At 38.4% G+C, this 18,003-nt stretch overlaps 1 protein-coding gene and 1 long non-coding RNA gene across 16 annotated transcripts; one reads left to right on the forward strand and one right to left on the reverse strand.

The window, feature by feature from the left end:
- Positions 1-151: 151 nt before the first annotated feature.
- Dap160 (dynamin associated protein 160) lies at positions 152-17,691 on the reverse strand. 15 transcript variants are annotated; one of them, XM_071711543.1, is made up of 35 exons: positions 17,375-17,691; positions 16,546-16,744; positions 16,120-16,273; positions 15,883-16,031; positions 15,683-15,823; positions 15,192-15,287; positions 14,284-14,352; positions 13,847-14,008; positions 13,600-13,773; positions 13,161-13,512; positions 12,849-13,062; positions 12,627-12,778; positions 12,441-12,563; positions 12,224-12,362; positions 11,818-12,132; positions 11,370-11,732; positions 11,113-11,279; positions 10,823-11,024; positions 10,464-10,751; positions 10,193-10,288; positions 9,933-10,028; positions 9,531-9,668; positions 9,330-9,456; positions 9,026-9,190; positions 4,415-4,539; positions 3,917-4,023; positions 3,756-3,828; positions 3,467-3,673; positions 3,317-3,400; positions 2,707-2,862; positions 2,500-2,637; positions 2,163-2,403; positions 1,877-1,951; positions 737-910; positions 152-423 (listed from the first exon to the last, which is right to left on the reverse strand). In XM_071711543.1, exons 2-35 carry the CDS (start codon positions 16,565-16,567, stop codon positions 278-280), a joined length of 5,430 nt encoding a protein of 1,809 aa, XP_071567644.1. In that variant the 5' UTR covers positions 16,568-16,744; positions 17,375-17,691; the 3' UTR covers positions 152-277. The 15 variants fall into 15 exon arrangements, with proteins under 15 accessions (XP_071567644.1, XP_071567645.1, XP_071567643.1 ...); XM_071711544.1 differs by having other exon boundaries at positions 16,546-16,747; XM_071711542.1 differs by lacking the exon at positions 17,375-17,691 and adding an exon at positions 17,098-17,368.
- Positions 1,288-14,668, forward strand: LOC139775548 (uncharacterized). The gene is made up of 3 exons (XR_011718847.1): positions 1,288-1,628; positions 1,785-1,968; positions 13,856-14,668. It is a non-coding gene; the product is annotated as an uncharacterized lncRNA (long non-coding RNA).
- Positions 17,692-18,003: the final 312 nt, after the last annotated feature.

Below are 18,003 nucleotides of genomic sequence, written 5' to 3' on the forward strand. Positions count from 1 at the left end.
TACTTTTGGTCAAATCATATTATGTATTATATTATATAATATATTTACTATTTTTTTATGTAAAGATATTTCTCATGCAAACGTATGAAAGATTAAATTGTCTAAAAATTATTCAGAATTTTTTAAAAGGAAAGGAGATAGGAAAAATTAATTTTTGGCATTTTTTCTCTTATGATCTTTTCTATTGTGTACTTCATCATACAGTCTTATATAAGTCTTATATAAAATTTTTACTTAAATGCGTACTTTTAGATTAGAAGCTCTCGCACCACACGTCTTACCCAAACAGTCGTAGGTCAAGTTTGAGAACAACATCACCGCTTTCGACTTCATGCAAGTTGATCCTTTTCTGGATTGGCCCGCAAGAATTTTTACTGTCTCTCATTATGTCGGCCACTCTGATCTCAGCGCGACCAAGGAACTCTGCATTAACAACAATATCGCGGACATTGAAAAAGTTATAATTTAGCGATTAGAAGATTAATTATTAATCTCATGTAAAATACTCATATAAAATTCAAATATGTCATTAGACTCGTGAAAATGTCAACAAATTAATCAACAGCTATACGAATCAAGCGCGGTACGTGGTGCGCATTTTAATTCGTTACTTCTGTAACTATTAATTTCTTTACTTGCGCACTACGTACCACGCTTGACTCGTATAGCTGTTTATTAATTTGTTGTCATATAAAATTATTCAATTTCCATAATGAAGATTATACCAAAGACTTACCATCAGGACTATAGTATCCTTTGTCGAACACAGTGATGCAAAGAGTATCCTCGAGCAGGTCTTTTACTTGGAATTGCATTGAAGCATCCCACAAAGGGCAATCACTTCCGGATACGACACCCGTTCTTTCTTCTTGAGAACCCATGGACACTTTGCAGAATGCATTACACTTCCCTAGAAAAGAAAAAACGCTTGTATATGCATATGAGTAGTCTATCATCATAAACAACAATTCTAACGTACAAAAATATATATTTTTTTCCTTTAAAGCGTTAGTAACTTTGCTTTTGTGCAACAATTGCATAGTCTTCAAAAGTTCTCCCAAACATAGTATACTTACCCTTGTCCACAGATTTTTCAGCTAAACTTAAGTCCTCCCAAACATAGTATACTTACCCTTGTCCACAGATTTTTCAACTTAAAAGCTTAATCTTCCTTGTTGTAAAATTGATATATTTTAATAAATGTTTCTCATAGTTAATATCTCTTTTGAAATAACTTTTTGTCATGCAATTACGCTCTCTTCCAATTTTTTTTATTCGCCAAAGCATTTAATTTTAAATTAATATATCGTGTGAAGAACATTACTGTCTTTTAAGTCGTACCAGAGACATATGGATAACGAGTTTAACTTACAGCATGGAAAATAATCGAAATAGAGAAGGAAACTGTGCAGTAAAAACACGTGAAAATCATCAAAATCAGCAGGTGCAATAAAAATCAATCAAACGAGTCACCATTCCACATGAAATACAAGTACAGCTGTTTAGAATTGTTTTAAAATACAGGATCTCGGTACTTTACCTTTCCTGCCAATGGCAAGATTTTCAGCCTCGACAACTGCTAGCACCAGCCTACCTTGTGGAAGTCTCCTGCGAACTACAACACCATGGCAGGTTTCTGTTAATAGTAAAGCGTGGCATCCAATTGTAATCTTAGAACTGATACAAATGTTTTCTGGCTTGATTTTTCACTAACGCACACGTGTTTCTCGTCCGATAGACACAATTACTATATACACTGTTTTGACACAACCTTGAAATTGCAGGAGCATTAAGCATAAAGCGTTAAAAAGCATATCAAGCTACACTGAGAAAGACAAGGTGCAATAACAAGCAACCTAAACCATTGAATCCTTACCGGATGGAGCTTTTAAGTTGAAACCTTCGAGCACAGTGACGAGAATTCTGCCGCACGCTCCAAATTTCGCCTGTTCTGTTCACCCACATAAAGTGAGTAGTTATTATTGAATATTGAATTTATTAAATAGCTCAATTATTTATGCAAACGTACAAGCTCGACGTCAATGTACTAACGTACAAACATTATATGCTTATAAATCGCGTCGGAAAGCAATTTACAGAAGTACGAATACACGATGTTCGATAGGTTCAATGCCTGATTAATTATCGCAATGGCTACTCACTTGACCGCTGTCTTTGCAGGCAATTCTGCTCATTCTCCAGAAACTTTTTGCGTGCTTCCACGATTCGTTTCGACCACATTAAACATTCATTCGCAGACGATGCTAATAATATTATCGGCTTCTTTTGGTCTTTCAGTCTTATTGTTAGAGTTTTCGAAGAATTGTCCGCTGCGTCACTTCCGCTCAGGCTACTGGTTCCGTCACTTTCTCCAGACAAAGACAATTCATTGAGAAATATTGGCTACGAAAGAAAAAAGTCAACTTTTTGATAACGGCATTGTAATCATGAGAAACTTTGACTTATAAAAATATTCTTCTCTAAAGTTCGCATACATACTTTTCTGTACATCTTGAACTTCTGATGCTCGTTACGTTCGAACGAAAATTGTTGACAATTTAAGGAAAATTTCAATGGTTGAACGAACAGTAGAAAGTCATTCGTGAGGAAGCTGACGAGCTCTTTACCACTTTTTGACTGTAACAAAACGACAGTAGAATCATGTGGCACAAAGGTCTGCAGAATCCCTGAAGAGATATATGTTACCTTATGAAGTATACCGAAATGTAACAGTTTTCGCAGTCCTACGGAATTCGTCATGGAATTAAAGACAAGCTGCTCTTCAAGGCCGTCACATATAACATGAGTTTGCAGCCATTCCAATCTGTCAGAATTTTCTTTTTCCCCAATACTTTCGTTTACCTACGTGATGTACAATATTAGATAACACAAATCCGTAAATTATTCTATTCTCCTGTGTACTAAGATATATTACGATATATAAGCCTAGTTTACACTGTGATTACTTGATACGCGTATTAAATAGTAAATAACTAGTAAATTAGTTTAATTATTGGCTGATCAGCTCAAATATACTATTTGATACGCGTATCAAGAGATCGGTGTAAATTAGGCCTATATTACTTTGCAGAATAAATCACTTTTACTTCGCCAGTCAATTAATAAACAACAATGGGAATATTAATCGACTCTACTGGCTGATTACATCAGCTTATATTGGTTAAAAGAGCGTCTTGACGATAATCGAACCATCGTGGTCGTATTGTCTTGGCGATTATAACGGTCAGTAGAGTCGATTAATATTCCCATTGTTATATATTACTTTGCTTTATACTTTGCTTGATGTTATTTTTACCTGAGTACAAAACTCCGTGGCTTTGGCCAGTGCTTCTTGCAGATACTGCCTATCAGGATGATCGACTGGCGTGTAATCTAAAATCTATAATTACCATATTACATATATTACAGCATATGACTACAATTATCTGCAGATAAAAGCGAATACCTTCTTGATGATGAGCGGATACCTCGTTATCCTTTGCATCGGCTTAATTAAAAACGAGCTTAGTGGCATCCCCTTCGTCCGCGGATCTTGCTGACATACCTGCGCGACCTTAACGAATTCCGGCGAAGTTTCCGTCAAACGCTGCATATACGTCGCAGCTGGTAATTGGCTGCTGCAAAATCTTATATAAGGTGACATCCTAGGTATCTGTGCAAAATACATAAATTATATGTAAACAGATTTCACCAACCAAGATGTTTCTGTGTCGCACATTTAAAATTGCACTTACATTTTCACATAATACATCGCCAATCATTCGTATTACTCCGTTATAGCTATTATCCCTTCGTATCCTCAGAGTCCTGCAAGAAATTCACTCGTGTTTCTTCAGTGATTTTGACATCGATAGAAAGTATACTCTGTCATAATATACTAATAAATTCTGGTTACCTCAAGAAGTTATCGTTACATGCGATAATATCTCTCGTATTGATAAATATCCTCTCTATCTCATCGATACTTAGGACTAAACTTTCGATTAACGGTTTCTCAAACACCTAAAATGTGCAATATACGTATATAAATATATCTGTCATACCAGATTCCCCGAATCTCCTTTCATTTTCATCGATCTTCTAATCAATTTGGAGTCGCGCGTTTTCTTTAGTCATCTTTCATCTCTTGAATACATGCGTGACGTTAAGAATTAACGTCAGTTTCGAATTAAAATCTTGTTGAAGCTTATAATAAGATTTCGTTGTGCATATGTGATTGGCGATATAATTTCCAAAGTCACTTATTTGCACTAATGAAGGAATAACTTTTCAACAGACGCCACTTCTCGGCGGGAAAGTACTCCAAATTGACATAAAGAATCCTTGGATGAAAGGAGAGAGAACCGTACGTCATTCTAGACTAGAATTCAAAGAAGAAAACGAAAAGGAATACCTCATGTACTAATCTCATGTCTTCTATGTAAGCTTGCTCAGTCACGATTAGCTCTTTAATGTGTTCCTGGCGTTTTCTCTCCATGGAATCGTGACATATCGTTGTATCGATCGTCAATTCATTCGCTACACATAAAATATATACAAAAAAGATGTTTCTTCCGCGTAAAATCGTCATTAAATATGTTCTTTTTAACTTGTATTATCTAAAGCGGGAACACTGATTCTCATTCTCAGAAATAATAAACGTAATATTTTGATAAAAGTATTTCGTATCCCATTGGAAGTACATTGCGAAAAAGAGAGAAAATATATGTTGAGACAATGTCGATAAAAGAATGCCGTTGCATTATGAGCGATAATACCGAGTAACACACGATTCGCAAAAATAATTTTACAACAGACAGATATTTTATTTCGATCAGCGGTGAAATGCGAACGTATCCGTGTATGCACATATGGATATGTTTACATATGTATAAGAACATCGGCGTACATATGTGTGTGGAAACACAATATAATATTTCTATATATATATATATATGTATATATGTATATAAAGTGTGAACAAGATTCGTATAGTCACACAGAATTGTTCATACTCTCTTACAACATTCTCCACTACACGCCAGATTACACCGTATCCTATTGTGAGACTTCAGATGAGGTTCGATATTAGAATAAACAAACAACTTGCAAATAGTAACAATCTTAGGAGTATAACGCACTACACGGCTACATCGACTAAGGGTAACCAGTTGCACAACTTGCTTTAGACAATCCCGCCGCGTCACCATCTGAATAACGTTATGCTGGACTGGTTGTCTGGAATACCTAATTATTAAGCACACAATTATTGCCACTGTGACATAACGTATTTACTCGCTTCTGTCGTGGAGGATTACATAGAACGCGTAAAAGTTCTCGCAATAGCAATAAATAAATATGTTGTGCGCTTGATTTCTTGCCGAATTAGCTGTATCATCTTCGTTTCTCTAAACGACCTTATGATTGGAGCCTCAAGGGAGTCTCTAAGGAAGCCAGACCGATCATACTTTTGCGAACATTCGTAAAAATGTTCATCGAACGTTAAATTGTCAATGTTGTATCAAAGCTTCGTAATTACGTGTACGCTGAACTCGGTGCAAAATGTAGGCTCTAATAGGGTTCTCAAGGATCTTCTTTTTTCTTTTCTCGGAAACAATAAACATTTGAATATATCTTTTAATATAATAAATTCTTTGTAACGAAGCACTGTATGTTAACGGGATAATAGTACAATACATTACACGAATAAAGACGTTGACTGTCGATTACGATCCAGGAAATGAACAGTCAGTCGATTAACACACACACATATAGGAATGCGATTCGATGGAAAAACTGATTTACAATAACATTACTCACTGAATCACGTGGTCAACACTATCGTTTACTTATAGCTCATTATTAGTGATCCTCGGCAATTATTGTTCACGTACGAGTGCTAATTTATTTAGGCTCTATCGTAAAAGGCTGTGAAGAAGGAGCACATTACCCTTAATCTCTTTAGTTATTTACAGCAAATAAAGTACTCGTTACTCGTGCGAGATAGAAGCACTAAAAATTGAACAATCATTGGAAATTATGCCGAATCTACAATGAGCAATTAAGTCGTGTATCGCTTTGCTTTACTTGACTTCTCTTCCCGTTTTCTACGCGAATGAACAGAATACCTTTGCACAATTCGCTAATTTCTTTCACTAGACGTAAGAAGCCGCGCGCAATGTCAGGCGTCGAATGAAACTGTGTACACTTTTGGGACATTTCTGGGCTCCTTCTCCTCTTATATCGCTTTCGATCGTCGCAGCTAATAACCGGCTGCTCGATCGTGAGATCGTCACACATTTTCTAGGCCTCAGGGTGAGACAACGCCGTGATTTCTAACGGCCCGCGATACGTACCATAGTAATGTTCATAAAAGACAAAACATAACGCAACCATCGTTGCTTTTCTAACGACTATTTCTATTTCACACAACTGTGATCAACGCAGGTATTACAACTACAGACGGAGGAAATAACAGAAACACAGTGATGAACCTTAACTTCTAAGGGACGATCGAATTAAATACTCGAAATTTTGATCGACCACCAAAATGTTCCGAAGCAAGAAGAGACAAGGACGCTATCCTAAAAACTTGCTTCTTCCTTTTTCGAAAAGCATTTTTTACTTACAATTTGATATACTTTTATAGACCAAGTTCCTTAAAATAAACCTCTTAAACGTAAAATCGAGCTGAACATACGTTAATCCGCACGTGAACGTGGACATCGTCACGGGATGCAGTATGCATCCAACATGAACTTAACAAATCACTTAAACATTAAGTAACAATAGTATTCGTACCATGACGTAATGTTAAATATTTCTAACGTGAATAAGCTAAGAATTTAATATTATTGTTTCTTAATTGTACGTCAGCATAGATAGAGAACTGAGGTAGACCTTTGGTGTTGGTGCAGATCAGGTGGTCGTAACACTAATGAAACGATTGGACTTGGTACATGCGCGCATTATTTTTATGCAACGAACATAGTATTCGGATGGAAATTCGTTTAAAGATGTAAAACGGTTAAAAGCTAAAATGTCGTGACTCATGTTAACAATTCGAATGATAACATTAATGAAAGAATGAGTGCAACCCCGCACCAGAGGGAAAGGCTTGTATAATATGTATAGGTAGAGGCTATATTTATAGAGACGAAGAGCCAACCCTGAGTCTTTCTCCCTGCCCTTCTCATATTAATTTTTTCTTTTTCGATTCCCCCCCCCCCTCTCTCTCTCTCTCTCTCGCACACATACACACGCACACACATACACTCCTTTCCCTTCTTATTCCCCTTTCTCTGTCTTTCTTTGCTCACTTTTTTGCTTTTCTTTCTTTTTTTCATGCACAGTGTCTCCAACGATGAGACTTCTGTTGTCGTAGCACGCCGTGCCGAATGTAGGAGCTGCTATTGTTCTTATTACACTTCAGGTGCTTTTAATTTAAACCAGCAATGCTGTTCTGCTGCTCGGCCCTTTATGCTGCGTGTTAAGCAAAAGCGAAAGATATAATTAATAAAAAGGAGATTACAAAATGCGCGAATTATAGACTAAGAATAGAAAAAACTGAGGCAGCTGTTCTCTTCAAAGCATCTCTTCTAATTTTAACATATTAAAATTGTCGTTCGAGAGAATCATAGAAGCATAGAATTATACAAAGTGTTTTGCTAAATAAAAATTCCTATTCCTTTCTTATAAGGCTTTCCGCATTAAAAAATTTGCAATTAAACGCACAAAAAAACAGCCAATTCGAAATTTATTAAACGAACAAGAATTCTATTCAGAAAACGTTCTTGTCAGTTTTGTTCTACTTGGGAAAATATAACAGCCACTGTAGGATCTTTAAAGACCGCGTTCATACAGATTAATTATAATCTACAATAATCTACATATTATATACGAGTAATAAAATCGCAGGTTACATCTATCACAATTGTTAACTGTTAATTGTTAATCGTAATATCAAGGAAACGGCTACCTCTGACGGAGAGACGGACGGACGAACGAATGGGTAGACATGCAAGGCAGACACGCAAGCTGTTTCGTAAACTGAGAATAATCTGTCGCATCCGTTTCTATTTCTATTTCTAATGTAATGTAAACCACAGGCGATAAGTGTGTGAACGATCTCTTTATGCTTTTGATATACCAATAACCAGTGCCATACACAACGCATATGCATTAGAAGAATGAGAATAATGTCAATTATTAAAAAGTGCAAGCGGGCTTTGAGGACAACCAAACGCATCACTTTTACACAAATACTTACATTACAAAAAAAAGAGCTTTCCAATGATATCATTAACTCAGACAAGGTATATAACTGATGGAGAAAATATATTCTTCGATATATTAATCTACATTGAGCTTATAAAAAATGCTTTCTCTTTCTCTCTGCTAACGCTCCATTTACAACAATATATATTAATCTAGAAGATGCAGGAAATACGCTACATATTTTCAACTTTACTGTCTTACAAGCTATTAACTTATAATATAATGCTAACATTAAGTATATTTGATAATAATTGCAATAACACGCTCCATCTTTACTTATTCTACGAGTTATAAAATGGTATAACTCGAATTATAAGGTGAAGCCTAACTATAATAAAATAATATAATAATAACATAATAATAATAACCATGATGACAACGATGGTGGTGTTGATGATGATAGAAATAATAATGGCGATAGTGTTGATAATGAAAACAACAACAACAATGATAAAAGATACAATAAATAAATAGTCGTTTTAATTGAAACTTGTTACACCTGACGATCGTCCGCCTATCTGTAGCCAGAAGTTATATATTTCGCATTTCTATAATTTTTATTTTATAATCTATTAGTTGGTTCAATCACTCTCTCTAATGTTTATACGCGTGCAGTCAGTACGTGTGGAAATTTAATATAAGTTAGCGCTACATAATTTTCTCTGTTCACACTGTACTTGTGAGGTTAAAAAGCCTAAGGTGATTCTGGGATTCAATTTCGGCAATCACGTACGAAAGGAATACTTACACATAGGTGATACGTAGTTGCTCGGAAAGACGCCGGATACGCCGTTCAATTCACCTCTCCACCATGATGCTTCTTCCTTAGCGAGTACTGATATAACGTCACCTTTCTCGAAGCTTAATTCATCCTCATTTTGTGCTTGGTAAGGATACAGAGCCATAACACGTTCTATAAAAGAAAACACTTATGCTATAATTTTAGCCCGAGTAGATTGTTCTAAGAATTAGAATTTAATCTAAACATAGATAAGTATAGTTTTGAAAAAATTGTAAGATAATAAATAAATTGCAGAATTTATAATATTTACCAATATTTGGATCCGTTGGAGAATCTTGATATCCTTGGGAGACAGGTGTACTTCTGTTACTACTACTGGTTAAGGGTCTAACATAAGTTGCTGGAAACCAACCAACTTGCCTCTTTTTACCGCGTGCCTAAATAAACAATGCGCTAGTTATTACTTAACAGTATGATAGTTAAGATAAAAAAAAATTTGTATTCTTTCTACCTGAAGCTCTCCTTCCCACCAACCGCTGTCAGTCTTTTTACGAATCATTATTAATTGTCCTCTTTGCAAATCTAACTGTTCTGCACTTGTTGCTTGATAGGGCGCAATAACTTGAACAATTTCTGGTTTCCTTCCTCTCTGTGAAAAAAAGATTTTTCTCTTGAGTAAAATTAGCTTTTCGATATATTGAAAAAATTCCATATATTGAAAAATTTTAAAGAAAAAGAAAAACAGTTTTATATAAAATACAATAACGATAAAAATGGATGTAATAATATGATCAAAAATACCTTATAATACTGCATTATCGGGATGTCGGAAGCACAAAAAAGCAGTAAGCAATTACACTCTTATAATAGAAAAAGGTCAAATTGTGAGTACATTAGAAGTTTTTGCTTTTACCTGCTGAGCGGCCATAGCAGCAAAGTCTGGTAATTCCGCTCTATCCTCAGCAGCTGCTCTTTCATCTTCTAACTGCTCCGCCGTTTTCTCTACCTGCTAAATACGAGCACGCTTTATAGTTTGTCGTATTTAACCTTTTTCTCATTGTCCGATATCAATAACGGATAAGTGGATTAATAACATTAGCATTTCAACACGTACAGTTAAATGTGAGATACAATTGCAAACGCAATTTGAAATAAACAATTACGAATACGCACTTGCGACGCTGCGGTCGCCGGAGTATCAGTTTCACTCTTAGCATCTGCGATTGCAGCAACATCAGTGGACTGAACGTTAGTAGACAAAGGCGCACCCTAACACACAAACCCGTATTAGAAACTTTCAAGCAAGCTTTGTTAATCCAAACTTTTTGAATTGACAAAAAAAACAGAAAAAAATAGTTGTCAAAGCAAGCAATTATCTTCAACTTTCGAATAAATTAATGATTAAAAACTAGCCAAGATGAAATGCAAGACATTTCTAACGTACCTGATTGGGAGCGTCGCACTTCTCTACGTAATTAGAAGGAAAGATTCCACTTTTATTCCCTACACAACCGGTCCACCATTCGCCTTCTTTTTTCGTAACTAATATAACTTCCCCTTGATTAAAATTGAGATCGCCGTTTTCAGTCGAATCGTATCGATAAAGGGCAACGTAATATTCATTGAGACCTTCAACCGCGGTGTCTTTACTGCTTGCGATTATTTCTTTCACGTACGACTTGGGGAACCAACCCTTATTTCCAGTGTTGGCTGAACCGTACCACCAGTCGTCCTGAATAAAATAGATGCTTTAGAAAACGTATGTATATACATTATCTTTCATATAATAAATATAATAGTAACCTGCTGCTCAGAAACATTGATAGTTTCTCCTTTTTCAAAAGTAAGATGTTGTTCCATAGTAGGTCGGTAAGGAAACAAAGTGGTAGCTTGTATGTTACAACATGTACCTAATCCTAAAGTAGGTATAATAGCCTCTACTATCGGGGCTTCTCCCCCTAATGATCCCGCATCGGATACGTTCTCGGGAACTTCCGCTATTCCTCTGCACAATCACAATAAAAAGGCCAACACTTGGTGATATATGGAATGATACACTCTTGATATTATCATCATAAATGAAAACAACTAACTCTAACGTTCTCTTCTCTACACTGTCTTGTTGTATGAAAGTACGTTCGTTGTCCAAATCAGCTGTACCAGTATCCACTGGTTCCACATAAGATTCGGGAAACCAACCAGTGTGACCACGAATTTCTCCCGCCATCCATCCTGGTTCAGCATTTTGCACAGGTGGTACCTAATAGCACGTTATATTACGTTAACTATTCACGTATTGAATCAATTTTCTTTTTAATAATGGCAATTCTATTGCGTTTATTGTATTTACCAATATAATATCACCAGGTTGAAACGATATTTCGTCTTGATTTCGCGCTACGAATTCGTAAAGGGCTCTGTATTTGCGGACGCCCACAACGGCAGCTTCATTTATTGAGCTCTCAGTAGTTTCGTTGACAGGCCAAGCTGTGTCACTGGTAGGTGGCTCTCCCCAACCGCTATCTCCCCACGCAGATGTGGCAAAGTCAGCAGCTGAGGCATTGCTACCTGACCGAAGTTCGATTACTTTCTGCTTTTTCTCATCAAAAGTGGCATAGAGCTGTTTACAATCCGTCACTAGATTCTTTATTTGGGTCTTAATATCCTCGAGCTGAGCGTTATTATTTTCAATATCGGACATTTTAGAATCAATCTGAAAAATACAAATTAGAAAATAGAATATTGATATCGCTGAAGTTAAAGTCCATTTATGCAATTGACAAACGTCAGGATCATACCTGCTGTTGTAAATCTGCTATTTTATCTTTCATCTGCTTAAGAGTAATTTGTTTATTGTCGAAGGCCATTTTAATAGCCTCTTGTCCGGCTGCATCTTGCGCCGCATTAATTTTATTTCTCGCCTCGATACGTGCTTTCTCTTGAGTCAGCGCTAGCAATCTTTGATTTTGTTCCCGAAGTTTATTCTTTAACGCGGCCATTTCTTGTAACTGCGTGTCTCTCGTTGTTCTCATACCATCGATAGTCGTTTTGACGCCTGACACTCCTACCCGAGTGTCACAAATCTTTTGTGACAATTCCTTCACTTTGTCGTTCTAAAAAGTCAGAAAAGGCAATATAAGGTTTGATCATTGAAGTATTATCTGGATCTATTATTTGAAGTATGTATCTTTCTAATATACTTACAAGTGTTCCAAGTTCGATGGTCAAGGTCTGATTCCTCGCTTTTAACTTGAGAAGAACGTCCTGCTCTTTTTGCCTCTGCGCTTGCAATTCTTGTGACTTCTGTCGTTCCCACTCCAACTGCCGTTGTCTCTCCATTTCCCTAAATGTCGCGAAGCAGCGCTGGTTTTAAATCCATACAGATACAAATTTATCTAATAATATTGTATAATGAACTTACTTGCGTGCCGCCTCTTTCTGTTCTTGCGCGCGTTTTCGTTGTTCATCCTTCTCCTGTTCGATTTCCTTTTGCCTCTGCATTTGCTTTTCAATTTCCGCTTGTCTACGCCTCTCTTGCTCTAGTCTGCATCACAAAACACAAAGTTTTTTCCTGTGTTACGCTTGATTAATGAGCAGTCGTACTTGCCTTATTTTCTCCTGTTTCTCGGCCTCCTCCCGTTCTTTGCGTTCCCGTTCTTCCTGTTCCTTCCGCTGAATCTCTAATAGCGCTTTACGCCTACGTTCTAATTCCGCTTGACCTTTCTCAAAGTTCTCTTTACGTTTATCTTCGAATGAAGTCTGGAAAAAGACACTTTTTTCCCTTCCGTTTCTTTTTGCGCAAAAAGATATTTTTATATTGGACACGTACCTGTGGCATGCCCGCTAATGGATCGATATTTTCCGTTGCATTTTGAGACAGCGTTAAACTGCTTTGACGTTGCCGTCTAAATGTAGGTGGGATAAGTTCTAGTGGAAGCGTTGTAGGTATAGTCTCGCCGGCTTTAGCGATATCGCAAAGATGCATTGCAAGCACAAATTCCTCGGAGCCTAAACGTCCATCCGAATCCATATCAGATAGAGCCCTGTTGACATACATTTTGGAAATTTATTTTTTGTTCTACAATACGTATAAAGAATGTTGTTTCATATGCTATTTTGTAGTAGTATTTTGTTACTATACCATATTTGAGCGAGTATGAGTTGTGGCAGTTGCGACTGCACCATGATATTTCTTGCTTGAGGCCCAGATAAAAAGCCAGATCTCGTTCTGTCCCAAGTATTAAATAATTGAGTATACTTTAATTTAGTCTGATGCGGCACCGCCCATTCCGTAGACTGCGGAGAGCCAACCGAATGCTGGCTGTGCTGCGAATCCATAGAGCCTACTCTGTCTATACTTGGTGGACGTGCCGTTGTACTCAAAGGTGTATTCGTAGACACTGGCGTTTGTGTAATTGCGCCATTGACCAACGCGCTATTTGCAGTTGTCGAGGACACTAACGGTAACGCTACTGACGGAGCAACTCCAGTACCTGGAAAAAAAAATTAATAAAAATTAATATTGTAATAAATGCAAGTACGATCACGAGACATTGTTTTGCATATATATCTATATATACCAGTATTTATTGATCCAATGGATGGTATCATACTAGGAATGCCAGTCATAGGAGCAACCATACCTGCACTAACCATGCCTAACGGCTGCGTCGGCATTGATTGTGCCATATTAAAGGCAGCCATTGGTATAGGAGTTGTATTTAAAGGGGCGATTGATGCCACTGATGGAATACCTAATTAAAAATTAATAAATATATATAATTAAATAACTTATGTTTATATTTTAACGCATTCTTATTTTTTTACCTATTCCAGGGGCAGATATAGATGGGGACGAAGAAATAACTGAGGAGCCAACGACGGAAGTCGTAACTTTCATTGGCGACATTCCTGCAACAGGACTATTTGGAAACGAAGGTGGTGCTGGTTTGGGTGGTGGGCCACCCGTTGCTGCCACAAAATTACTCCCTGAAATAATTCCGTGTGATTATTATATATGTCAGAAAACAGTTGTAAATGTCCGATTATTTAAATCCAAGCGACATTCATTATTTCTGTTCGGTAAATTATGACAAATATTTAAAAAAAAACAAGAAAAAGCACAAGCAAAAAGATTGTGCCAATGCTTTCTTTCTTCATAGCATGTCAATTTTAATCGAGCGATATAATGAGATTTACTAGTAATTGTGTTAGCCATAAACAATACATATTGGGTTTGTGGTAACATGTTTATTTAAACATACCAATATTTGTGGGTGGTGCAGGTCTTTGTGGGAGACCACCGGTCGTGGTATTAAGGGTAGGTGCGACTCCTTTTTTTGCCGCGTAAAGTGTAAATTTATTATTAACGATATATATAATTGTCGAAAATGAAGAAATGCAAATATAATTACAAGTACACAAACGGTACATAAATGTAAACCCCTCAAGTAGATAATAAGTAAAGGGTTATCATCGACAAATAAAAATTTAAATTCTACGATTAGAAAATAATATCACGATCTTTCCATTTACATAATAACATCCAAAGTTGTTAATGCCATCGCTTTTATCTCTATGTTTAAGCATGAGAACTATCCCGAGTTTGACTTTTTGTTGAATAATATTAAAATGCTATACAATAATCAAGATGCAAATGGATTTGTTTTTTCATGATAAGTATACTTGCTAAAAAATCTATCATCGCAAAGTCCAACACCTACCTACACGTGTAATAAAAAAATAGTAAAAAGTACTAAAAAGATAACGAATTTTTAGTTTAAGCAAAGACTAATATGTACTTTTGAAAGCTTTCGCGGCGACATAAATTTCTGAAACGAGCAACATCAAAAGTATAAGCTGTGCATTTACTTGTATATTAAGGAAATCATAATTATCTCATAAAATAATATCATAAATAAAGCTATGTCAGACATATCTGTAAAGACATTCCAAAATTATGTAATATAATTAAAGTGTAGTGTACATACACCAGCGAGAGAAGGAGTTTGCTTTACATTATATTATATAACATAATAATGTTGAGGAATAAAATGGTTTGAAAATATGTTTAAACTAAGAACACTGTCAGGCGATCGAATAGAAGCTTGCTTCAGGAAAAAGAAAACAAACTGGCTCATAAAACACAGAACATTCAGTATGATTAACATACCCACAGAAGGTGGCGCGGGTCGAGCGGGTGGCTTAGACGGTATATGAGTTGTGGCATGTGTGCTTGGAGCCACATTCTGTCTATTTTGTTGTAATGCTGTGTAGTATGATGAATTATGAATAACACACAGATAAATTATGTTTGATAATTAATGTTTCGTGGCCAAAATAACAGCGACTTGTCCAATTTAATTTATGAAAATGATAGATAGGACTGACAGACATGATATTGTAATAATATATGTTGGATATTAGTGGTACTGTATTTATGTTTGATACATCTGAATGAATCTAATAAGCGACGAATATCTGAGTGAGAAAGAGGAGAATGTACCTCTGGGTGCTTATAGACGCTCTTACAAGTCTCTTATAAATCGAGATCTTTTTTCTGTTAGTTCATGAGATATCACACAAGCATCTAGCTGACAATCATTGATCGAGGTAGAGGAGAGTGAATAACACCAAAATGAGTCAACGTTTAATGATATATACCTATAAGGGTGTTTCCAGCCGTGGGTATCGCGCTTGCCATAGGTTGAGATACCATCGGTTGATGTCCGCTTAAATTTACTAGAGAGCTAACGTTACTTGGAGCGGTGGAACCATTTGGCAATCCAGTCAGACTAGCGTCGCCTAAAATGTCTCGTGATGTAACTTCATGTTTCCCGCACAAAACTATTCTATTCACCTACCGATTGAGAAAGACTTTAAACTCTGTATAAGAACGGGTGGCAGTACTTTGGGGATTTCGAAGCCGCGCAGTTTCAAATTGATCAACTTGCACGCAATACTGAACTCATTTACATCCATCTTCCCATCTGCGTCTGTATCCGATAATGCCCTGTAACGTACAAAAAGATTAGGAAAGATTAGGAAAGCCCTATAAAGGTTTGGGGGCAATAAACAGCATCCTTAAATAGTATCTTTACCATATCTGTCCGAGAATGGGAGGTGAAAGTTGAGATCTGAGAAGGAAACCTTTCGCTTGCTCGCCAGTAACAATTCCATTGATCGGTTTTAACGAGTCAAATTGTTCCTGGTATCTCATTCTTTCTCTAGGCTGGATCACCCAGGGGTCCATACCTGCGCATCAAACACAATATTTAGAACAAGCGTACCATAATTTGTAATAAAATCATTCATTTGCGAAAGCATCACGTCTAGCTCTTGTCCAAGTCCGTCTATATCGAGAAAAGTTGCTAATGTTACAAGATAAAATTATCTATCCCAATATAGGAAATATCGAGCGTGATAACGTGTACTACAGATGACATAAGCGATAACAAACTGATATTAATAGACGCGTAAAATAGTCAATAGACGACTGACAGCGGGGAATAATAAGCGAGATTCACCTGGTGTCTGGGGGGTGACCATTTTGTAGGGGGATCGCTGTTCGCTGCTTCGGTACTCGGTACTCGAGGCGGTATCACGTTAGAACCTCGCGTCTCTCGCGATCGAGCGGTTTAGCGGCGATAGTTCACGCCAAGGTTAGCTTAGGTTAGGTCACGGTGATCGATCCTCACCTCGACGGCCTCGCGCGACGGGATTTATCTGCTAACGAAGAAATCGAGTCAAGGGGGAGACAAAGGCAGCCGAAGGATCGAGAGCCGCGCGATTTCTACTCGCGATCGGGGCAACGATCTCGGTACAACGGTAGAGCTGGCGGAGGATTGTCCGAAATATCGAACGCTGGACCGCGCACGTCGAAAAAAAAAATAATAATAATAAAATAGGTGATCTTTATCGCGGACACGCGAAGGGCGCTCGCCGAATCATCCGCGTGCGTGGCCCATTTCCACGTCGCGAAATCGCTAATCGCGCACCGCCCACCGTTGTCGGTCGTTCGCCATCGACGCCCCTCATCGCGCGACCTACGACCCCGCCGTGCCGTGTCGTCTCTCTACCTGGGTGTCGATCCACCTGCCTGCCCGTCCTCGCGTCAATCCAACTGTCAATCGCGGCGCGTCCGTATCCTCTGCCGCGTGCGCGCGTGCCGAATCGAACAACGGCGGAATCGATCTTCCCGCCCCGCGCGGGAGGGAAAGAGGGACGGGAGAATCTGGATCGCGCGAGGAGCTGTGTCGCTGTGTGGCTGTGTGTGCCTCTCTCGGCTCGGCGCGATCGGGTCGCGATCGAGGGGCGAGCGACGAGATGACCACCACTGACCGCCGTCAAACTCACCCAGCTCGCGACCGCTCGTGTGCAACTACTCGCGCACGTCACTTTCACGAACGCTCGGCCGCGCTCGGGACTGTTCGGCGAGAATCGATATCCCGCCTCCGAGACTGATTCCTGCGATCCGCGGCGAAGATCGTTTGGTTCCCCGAGAGAGAAAAAGAGAGAGAGAGAGAGAGAGAAGTTTGGGCGGCGGTAACCCTCTCGAACGACGAGTGCGGAATGTTGCCGGAAGCGCGGCTTCGAACGTTGCGAATGAGATTAATTGCGCACAGTCGCGGGCGATCGTCTCGCGAATTGCGACGAACGTTAGAGCGGTTAGAGCGCTCCGTCCGGAGCGCACTTCAGACCGTAGCCGCGAAGGTGCATGGCTCATCGACGACTTGCGAGTCGCAATCGCGGTCATTTGCGTCATTTGCGAGCTTTCGTCGACGCTTCCTGGCACTGCGGGCGAAATAGACGTTTGTATCGACTATCGACGAGATAGCGAAATGTCAGGGGTGCCTTTTCAAGAGGAGAGGGGGGGAGGCCGGGGAAGGCAATTAATCGGCTGGACGGACCGGACGGACGGCCGGCCGATCCTATACTTTACGCACCGAGCGGGCGAGCGCGGCGATACCGAATTACGAGTGCCC

The sequence above is a fragment of the Temnothorax nylanderi genome, unplaced genomic scaffold, assembly GCF_030848795.1.
Source record: "Temnothorax nylanderi isolate EJ_2023f unplaced genomic scaffold, tnyl_v1.0 TNYL_tig0100_pilon, whole genome shotgun sequence".
Taxonomy (NCBI): Eukaryota; Metazoa; Arthropoda; class Insecta; order Hymenoptera; family Formicidae; genus Temnothorax; species Temnothorax nylanderi.

Excerpts from the sequence above, each read along its gene's own strand:
- Dap160 (XM_071711543.1), bottom strand. The coding sequence starts at position 16,567 with ATGGTCACCCCCCAGACACCAG. Across the intron at positions 12,564-12,626 it reads GAGAAACAGGAGAAAATAAG|ACTAGAGCAAGAGAGGCGTA; the intron begins GCAAGTACGACT and ends TTTGTGATGCAG. Across the intron at positions 2,638-2,706 it reads ATTTCGGTATACTTCATAAG|TCAAAAAGTGGTAAAGAGCT; the intron begins GTAACATATATC and ends GTTTTGTTACAG.